Genomic DNA, 8,787 nt, shown 5'->3' with positions numbered 1-8,787 from the left:
GTGGCTCAAACCTTGTAACATAAATTCTAATAAATATATAAATAAATACTTAAATATATATAAAAAAAATGAAAATAGTTTTAAACCTAATTTTTGATTTTCAAAATAAATATTTGAAAAAAATTAAAAAAAATTATCGAAAAATTCAAAATTTTGTTTTTTTTAAAAAAGTTCGAATTTGAAAAAGTATAATTCGAAAATTATTTGTTTTTATTTATTTATTTAAATAATGATTTATTATATATATATATAGAGAACAATGGTATAAGAGCATTTTGCCACTTACTGAAGAAGATATTTTCGAAAATGTCCCTTTGATGGTGGTAAAGATGAAAAGTGATACCATGAAAGTGGTAAACATAAAATTTCCCATTGAATATACATTTAAATACATATGATACTACAGAAACAATTATAAAAACGGTTTTTAATATATTTATATTAGTAGTGAATACAATAAATCATAGATTCTAGAAAACTAATTAATGTAAACCTAATAATATTAATTAAGTTCACTCATTCACTCTATATATATATATATATATATATATTCTAAAATGTTTCAAATGAATGCAAAACAGTCAAATATATAATTTTAAAAAATTTCATCATTTTCCAATGACAATGTGATGTCACAGGCCCCCAAAATCTCAGGACCGGCCCTGTAGATAAGTTTTCACTTTTAGAAATGATTAAAATATTTTTATATTTTAAAACATCCACTATATATTAATTGAGAAGTCACTTAAGTGATTTCTACAACGTGTCGTTCATATGAGAGCTTTCCAATTAATTGTTATAATTTGATTGGTTGATGGTTTTTATTTATTTATTTATCTAATTAAAGTTTTTAAAAGTAAACTAAGCCTAGAATTACCTAATCTAATATATGTTTCCAAACATACAATTAAACATCTTAGATATAGATGAATTAATATAATTTATTTATATAAAAAATTAAATATCATAGATTACATTATATAAATTGATAATATACATTTAAATACATATGATACTACATAAACAATTATAAAAACGGTTTTTAATATATTTATATTAGTAGTGAATATAATAAGTCATAGATTCCAGAAAACTAATTAATGTAAACCTAATAATATTAATTAAACTCACTCATTCACTCTCTCCCTCTATATATATATATACTCTCTCTCTATATATATATACATATATTATAAAATGTTTCAAATGAATGAAAAATAGTCAAATATATAATTAAAAAATTCTCATCATTTTCCAATGACAATGTGATGTCATGGATAAGTTTTCACTTTTAGAAATGATTAAAATATTTTTATATTTTAAAACATAAAAATTATATGGTAAGTCATTTAAAATTATATTAATCAAAAATATTATTTAATTCATCTATTGATATAAACAGATGAATTAAAATTAGTATACGGTAAGTCGCTTAAAATTATTAGATAGTACGTCGTTAAAATTAAATTAATCAAAGTATTTTTCACATGTTTTTCGTAGAGTTAATACTCTATTAAAATAATTCATTTAGCTTTGATTATAATAAAATTAGCATGGTTGTTTTGAATAGTAAAAATGTAAAGGAGACATAAATAAAAACAGGAGGGAAGAATAATAAAATATGTTTGTTGCGTTCTTGGTTTTTTAATATTCTTATGTATTTAATTTTATTTGTCTGTCGAGAAGCATGTATTTTTTGTGTTACTATAAATGTGAACTAATTAGTTTTATGTGTTTTAAAAACATTGTGATAAATTGAGTAAGAAATATCAATAAAAATGACATATTTTACAATTGTTAAAGTCAAAGATAGAAAATATAATGTAAATTGCAAGTAGGATAAAATTATTTAAAAATAATGAGATGTATGTTTTTCGGTATAATAAACTTTTAAAATGTACAATATTGGATCTCACATTAATATTAAGTATATATGCCTAAAATAATAACATTTTGTTATTTAAAAATTTGAAAAATATTTTTTTTATTAATTAATCAGATTTATTTAAAATGGGTATGTCTTAAAGGAAGAAATGGTTTGCTTAACCCATTTAAGTTTAATGTTAAACACTAAATAAAAAATGAGTGAGAAAGTGTGATTTGTGATTTGACAAAATTATGAGAGAAATTACTTAGACTACCATTTTCCTAATACATGTTTTCATGTGTACACTAACCAAATTTATCCTTGGTTTTAAAGAGATAAATCATACTATATATTAAATGAGAATATGTTAAGTTTTTTTAAGAAATAGTTATAATTTGATTGGTTGTTGACGTTTATTAATTATTTATTTTAATCTGATCTAAAAATAAAAGGTAACTATATAACTAATTAATATAAATTACGAAATGACACATGTAATATTACAAATAATAATTTATGGTAACTAATTGGAGAAATAATATATATGTTTTATCAACTATTTATATATAATTAAATAAAATACTTTTAACTTTTGTATTGAAATATATTATTATATAAAAGAATTAGATTTGTAGGTAAAACAGTATTAGAACTTTTTATGTTTTCTAAAGTCCACACAAAAACATTTACAAAATATCTTCATGAGAAAAGCGTCCGATCATTGTATTGGTTATACACAAAAAACTCTCTTTTTTATTTCTTGAAAGCTAGAGTATTTCTGATTTTTTCACGTGTTAAAATAATGTAATTTACGATATATAAAGCTAGAGCACTCCTTATATTATTATTCAAATATTATAACATTGTAAAATAGTATATATATTTTTATATAATATAATTACTCGTAAAATTACGGGCAAACACCTAGTTATGATTTAAATTCCTTAATTTTAATTAGTTTTAAAAAATAGAGTCAAATATGAAAATGAACCGAACAAAACTGCTTTTATGTAAGCTTTTTTTCAAAAAAAAAAAAAAAAAACTGTTTTTATGTTAAAAATCCTGGAACATTCTAGAAAACCTCCGAAAAGGTGGATGCGCTACAAACTTACACGTACCCAATGAAAAGAAATTTAAATTTTGAAAATTAATAATTAATCTTTAACGAAGAATAATAAATGTGTAGTTTCATTAATGTTTTCGTGTAAAAAAACAAAAAAAAAAAAAGATTACGAAAGGAGCATCGTCCTCTCTCAGTGGTCACTCGCTGCCTTTGATTGTCTACTTATAAACCCTACCTTTTTATAAACCCTAGCTTGCCTTCGCGTTTAGTATACTGTGCTCACGAACGGTTCGTTCTCTCGCGTCGCCAGAGATGGCAGCTGACTCGGCGAATCGTTGCCGCCGATTTCCCTCCGACGAGACCGGCCTTATTTCGTTCTCGTCTTCAGATCTCTTCTCTCAACGCGGCGTACGCTCCGACCGTGGTCTCCGTCACTTTTATCTACTCCTTGGCTCGGGAATCGCTCCGATTGGCAGATATGATGGCTCCTCCGGAAAGCTAGGGTTTGAGGCCTGGTCCGATTCGCAGCTTCAGGCTATCCTTCTACTCTCACAATATCTATTAGGTACTGAATAGCTCTAAATCGAGGTTTAGGTCGGTATTAGTTGATTTTACCTGCCGATTGATTGATTGTACTCTTATCTCCCACTCGCTGAGCTTTGGTATATGATTATTTTGTCAAAAATTCGTTGAAATGTTTGAAGTAAACAATGATGGCCTCGAATAATGTTCCCTTACTGTTTTTTTTTTCAGCGGACCAAGTCGAACCTATAGCTCTGGGTGTTATCCAGGAGGTGATGGAGTTCTCTCCCAGCTTCTTGGAGAAGTCGAACTTTACACAAAATGATCCGAACATGGAGGTTTGTTTGTTTATTCTATTTATATTTCCCGCATTATCCTACTTTATAACTCGGGATTGATATAGCCCAATCCTGTTAACGGCCCCACTCAAATTGAAAATTTTCCTATTGTTTTTTATCTATGTATAAATTCAAAACTAAGCTAAAATACCCCCACCACAAATATTTGGGCCCTAAGCTGTTGCTTACTTGACCTATATGCTATGGGCCGGGTTATCATCGTTGAAGCTTGATGTCAGTTTCCCTTTGTGCAATTAAGTCACACAAACTCACCAGCATGGCTTCTGTTTAACCTTTCCATGACGGGTATAGACGTAGAATGCGTTAAGTAACCTCTCCAAATGCTTGTTTTGATTCAGATTAACATGGAAATGCTTTTGGAGATTGCTTCGTTTGATGGAAGTGATATATTGCCACCTGTCTCTCCTGCTGAAGCTTCAGAACTGTGGTCAACATTTGTGACTTTCCAAGGTAATGATTGTTGCTACCAATCCACTCAGCAGTATCTTGTTATCTTACTTCAGATTTATTTATCTGCTGATATTAATACCTTTTGACCGTATCAAGCAGTGGGCAGGTTCTCAAATGAAGAGAAGCCAGTTGACCGGCTTCTTATTTTCCTGATGTCTGAATGCATTGAATCTGTTACCCAGACTCATTCAGTAGGCAAGCCCTCTTTCCACGTGAATCCCCTGTCTCGCCACCTGGCAGTTGCTCACATTGGCTTTGTTTGTTGTCTGATTATGGTCTGCAAAGAGCTTTTTCAACTACCAAGTGTGTTAGATGAGAAGACCATCGATCATACTTTCCTTGATAAATTGTCATTTTGCTTAAGAATTCTGAAGCTGCTGGGAAGACTTTCCAAAGATGTTCAATGTATCGAAAACGACAGGACATTGTTACAAGCGGTAGCTACGTTCACAGATGCTTTTCCTAAGCTGTTCAGGGTTTTCTCCGACTACCCTGACCACACTTCTACAGAGGGTGATATTGATAGTCTTTCTCTAGGGCTGGTGGATGGATTTCTTAATCTTGTCCAGATTTCTCATGACGAGGAACCCCTGTTTGGAAACTTGTTCTCTGAGGGTAGCCGTTCTCTGTGTTCCATAGAACCAAACGATCAACCACCCGTTGCTGTCAGCAGCAGTTTACCACTGCAAGCTGCAAAGGAACTGTTGAACTTCCTTAGAGTGTGCATTTTCGGTAAGCAATGGGTTCATAGGATGTACGAAGGTGGATGCAAAAAGCTTGACATTGGTCACATGGATATCCTGCTCAATATAGTAGGCTGCAGTACTGAAGACAAGGCCTCTGATGGTGGTTGCATGCTCCAAGATGAAGGGAAACCTGGACGTGTTACCTTGGAGCTGTTACTTAATCTCTTAAGTGGTCGTGCTCTGTCTGATTCTCGTGAGTCCTACCTTTTTCAGAAAATTCTTGCTGTTGAAAATGGTGAGTTCGAGTATGGAGTTGGTAAGAATATGGAGTTTAGAGACATTCTGGTTGGTGTTTTAAATCATCTCCAAGCTGCACCTGAGAAGGCGGTCGAGGATTTGGGTTGGGATTTTATCCGTGAAGGATCGTGGCTCTCTCTTCTGTTGTATTTCATCAATGGTGGCTTATGGGGTTATTGCAAGAAAAAGGAGTGCACATCTGTCAATGCCAAGTATATTGCTACCGCCGATGGCATTCGCTCCTACTTGATGGAAATTTATGCCCTCGTAGAGTTGCTGAGAGTGCTTTCATCGCTGGTTAGCAAGTATTTACAAGTGCATAGGAAAGCTTTCCTTGCAACTTTCAGTACTTTGAATCACCATGGCCACAGTTCGCCATCTCTACTACTTCTCAAGCATACTCTATTTGGTAAAAGTCTTCAAGCTGATGAATATGTGAAGATTGGTGACAATTCCCTTCATCTTCAATGCATGTTTTATCCATCGAAACTGGATGCTCTGGGTGATGATGGAAGAGGTCCGGTTGTTTTATGCGGATTTATGGTAAATGGGTTGCAGATCTTTGTGAAAACTCTAACGGGTAAGACGATAACCCTAGAGGTCGAATTGTCCGACACGATCGACAATGTCAAGGCCAAAATTCAGGACAAGGAAGGGAGCCCACCGGACCAGCAGCGTCTGATCTTTGCCGGGAAGCAGTTGGAAGACGGGAGGACACTCGCAGACTACAACATCCAGAAGGAGTCGACACTTCACTTGGTTCTGCGTCTGAGAGGAGGAGGAAAGATTAAGAGGAAGAAGACACTCTTCATTACCGGTCTCAATGCCAAAACTGGACCAAGAGCTATGTAATGATCATCTTTATTTTCCTATTGAGCAAGTTTTTTCATAACCTGCTGATATGTTATCCTCCACTTTTACAGCCTCAAGTTCTTCGAGGATGCTGGAGAAGAAGTTGTTCGTGTTCAATTTTTAATAGACCACAGGCAGAGAAGGCGCGGATGCGCTTTTGTGTTTTTTGCTTCGGCTAAGGAAGCAAAGAATGTGAGAGCTCTTTATTTTAATAATAAAAAGTTTATTAAACTAATTGCTGACAAAATCTTTTGTTATTATTGTAGGCGCGGGAATTGATGAAGAATGGCGTAGAATTGGACGGGAACATGATATATATTGCCGCCCGAGCTACTCTCCCTGAAGGCGCTGGAAAGTATTGGTTAGATTACACGGTTTGGTAAGGAATTTAATTATTTGCCCCCTTTTGAGTGTTACAACTATATTTACATGGACTGATAACAGGTTTTTACAGTTACGGTACTGTGGCTGAATCGACACAGAATGAGAATATACTCATTGTTTCCAATCTCTCTCCCCAGACTAAAGTGTCTCATATGTAAGTGCCACTTTTAAATTTTCACTCGTGTTTTTGTAACAAAATTTTTTCATACCTGATATTCTATCTTCCACTTTTACAGTATCGATTTCTTCGGAAGTGTGGGATATGTTGTTACTGCTCAAATAATTGTAAACTCCAAGGGTAAGCGTGTGGGCTACGCCTTTGTTGAGTTCGCGGATCCTTGTACAGCAAACATGGTAAGAGTTTTTTGGAAAGTAATGATTAGATCTTTAATAATTTGGAAACTAATGACTTTATATTTTATATTGTAGGCGTTGAAAACGAAACATTGTCTATATTTGCTTGATCATAAGGTTTTCCTAGCTACAACGTCGTCACTTACAGGCCGTCCCCAACCTTTCCTTGTAGACAAACTCTGGTAAGAGATTTAACTATCAAGAGCACTTTGGGTGAGGTGAATTTTAATATTTGATTACTTTTTCAATATTGCAGGAACGACTACTTTCTGACAAAGGATGAAAACACGCTCTCTGTCACCAACCTCTCTTGCGATACTGAAATAGAAGATATGTAAGTATTTCCTCTTCCTTTCTTGGAACAAAGTTTTTCATGACTAATACTTGTATCCTACATTTTAACAGCATCGATTTCTTCAATGATGATGCACGAGTTGTTCAAGTTCAATTTTGTATGGATTCCAGTGACAAGCGAATGGGCCAGTGTTTTGTTGAGTTTGCTTCCGCTGAAGAGGCAAATCTGGTGAGAGCATTAATGAAAATTATTCAAGTAGCAAATTTGAAAGTATCATTGCTGATTGTCTTTTTATACTGTAGGTGTTGTACACGAAGCTTACTAAAACGTTGAACCATCAGAAAATTTCGCTTGCTTGGGCCGCTGATGTTCCACGCATTACGCCATATTGCCTCGTTCACAAGGTAAAGTAAGAAGAAGAAGAAGAAGAAGAAGAAGAAGAAGAAGAAGAAGAAGAAGAAGAAGAAGAAGAAGAAGAAGAAGAAGAAGAAGAAGAAGAAGAAGGGTTTAATGAAACTTACACTGTTTATGATGAAGTAGACCAAAGAAGAAGGAGTATCTTCTTCTCCAATTTCCTTAGATCACAGCGACTATCTCATATGTGAGTCGGCAATTTTCTTCAGTTTTATTCTATAGACCTTGGAGAAAGTTTCTCATGACTGGTATCTTGTTGTTCACTTTTACAGCACCAACTTCTTCAAAGTTAGAAAGGATTCTGGAAAAAAAGGTACTGAAGATTTTAGAAAAGGTGAAGATTTTAGGGTTCGACTTGCTATAAACCTGAACGGGAATAGTCTCGGCTGTGGCATTATTGAGTTTGAGACTGCTGACAGAGCAAAGAAGGCGCTGCTGTACGAGAGTAGTCGTCTGAATATAATTTCTGACGTGGTTGAGATGTCTCCATACCCTATCCGACCCAAGTAAATTGATTTATTGTTTCTCCTGTTTGTTTGCTATATAGCTTTAATGGCGTTACATAAAAGACTGATGCTAATAGTCTTTGTTGATTAGGTACAAGTACAACCGTGCAGAGAAGCTCTGGTAAGGGATTTGATCATTTTATTATTTGCCTTTTGAGTTTCTTTATCCACAGCACATTGGTTTAGAGCGTTTTTCTTTACATGGAGAGATAACAAACAAAAGGGGTTTTCAATTTTGCAGGAACAAATTTAACCTTCCACCAGAAATCCCTCCGGTCGTTAAACGGAAATATTCTCAGTTATCAGAGAGAAGGTCAGAGAAGAAAACCTTCTCTGATGATGACTGATGGAAGAAGATGAAGAAACTATATTTCAACTTGATATTCTAGTTTAGTTATTTTGTGAATCTATGTTGAAATATGCTTTAAATTCTGATGTTTTGTTAGATTCAATCTTTAAAAGGACTAGCCAAAGCACTAAAACCACAAATGCCAATTAAAACCATGTCTTCTTAAGATTACAAACCAAATGAGCAATACCCTGCGATGACCTTCCACCAAATATGTGTAAGGAACGGGTTCACTTTCAGAGAGAGAGAGCAGGTAATGAAGAGCAGCCTGCCTTTTGAGAAGAATGGTTCTGACAAAAGCTCAAAATCAGAGGGAATCGAGCAGAGTTTCTTTCCTAACCTGGGTTTAGAGGAGAAGAGAAGACATTCAAGAAGAAAGAGACCGGTGG

At 33.8% G+C, this 8,787-nt stretch overlaps 1 protein-coding gene across 3 annotated transcripts; it reads left to right on the top strand.

Moving 5' to 3' along the window:
* The first annotated feature begins 3,068 nt into the window (after positions 1-3,068).
* Positions 3,069-8,516, top strand: LOC125600432 (auxin transport protein BIG-like). 3 transcript variants are annotated; one of them, XM_048773143.1, is made up of 15 exons: positions 3,070-3,495; positions 3,684-3,790; positions 4,150-4,261; positions 4,361-6,092; positions 6,168-6,288; positions 6,363-6,475; positions 6,551-6,634; positions 6,717-6,834; positions 6,910-7,016; positions 7,091-7,168; positions 7,240-7,357; positions 7,432-7,730; positions 7,816-8,049; positions 8,141-8,170; positions 8,291-8,516. In XM_048773143.1, the coding sequence occupies exons 1-12, from the start codon at positions 3,243-3,245 to the stop codon at positions 7,540-7,542; spliced, it is 3,054 nt and encodes a 1,017-aa protein (XP_048629100.1). In that variant the 5' UTR covers positions 3,070-3,242; the 3' UTR covers positions 7,543-7,730; positions 7,816-8,049; positions 8,141-8,170; positions 8,291-8,516. The 3 variants fall into 3 exon arrangements, with proteins under 3 accessions (XP_048629101.1, XP_048629100.1, XP_048629099.1); XM_048773142.1 differs by having other exon boundaries at positions 4,358-6,092; XM_048773144.1 differs by lacking the exons at positions 7,091-7,168; positions 7,240-7,357; positions 7,432-7,730; ... (1 more) ...; positions 8,141-8,170; positions 8,291-8,516 and having other exon boundaries at positions 3,069-3,495; positions 4,358-6,092; positions 6,541-6,634.
* The last annotated feature ends 271 nt before the right edge of the window (positions 8,517-8,787 follow it).

This window comes from Brassica napus, unplaced genomic scaffold (genome assembly GCF_020379485.1).
Source record: "Brassica napus cultivar Da-Ae unplaced genomic scaffold, Da-Ae ScsIHWf_2251;HRSCAF=2904, whole genome shotgun sequence".
In the NCBI taxonomy this organism is placed as follows: Eukaryota; Viridiplantae; Streptophyta; class Magnoliopsida; order Brassicales; family Brassicaceae; genus Brassica; species Brassica napus.
Note: the sequence above shows the minus strand (reverse complement) of the source record. Positions and strands in the feature narration are given on the sequence as shown.

Excerpts from the sequence above, each read along its gene's own strand:
- LOC125600432 (XM_048773142.1), top strand. The coding sequence starts at position 3,243 with ATGGCAGCTGACTCGGCGAATCGTTGCCGCCGATTTCCCTCCGACGAG. Across the intron at positions 3,791-4,149 it reads AAAATGATCCGAACATGGAG|ATTAACATGGAAATGCTTTT; the intron begins GTTTGTTTGTTT and ends GTTTTGATTCAG. Across the intron at positions 7,358-7,431 it reads CCGCTGAAGAGGCAAATCTG|GTGTTGTACACGAAGCTTAC; the intron begins GTGAGAGCATTA and ends TTTATACTGTAG.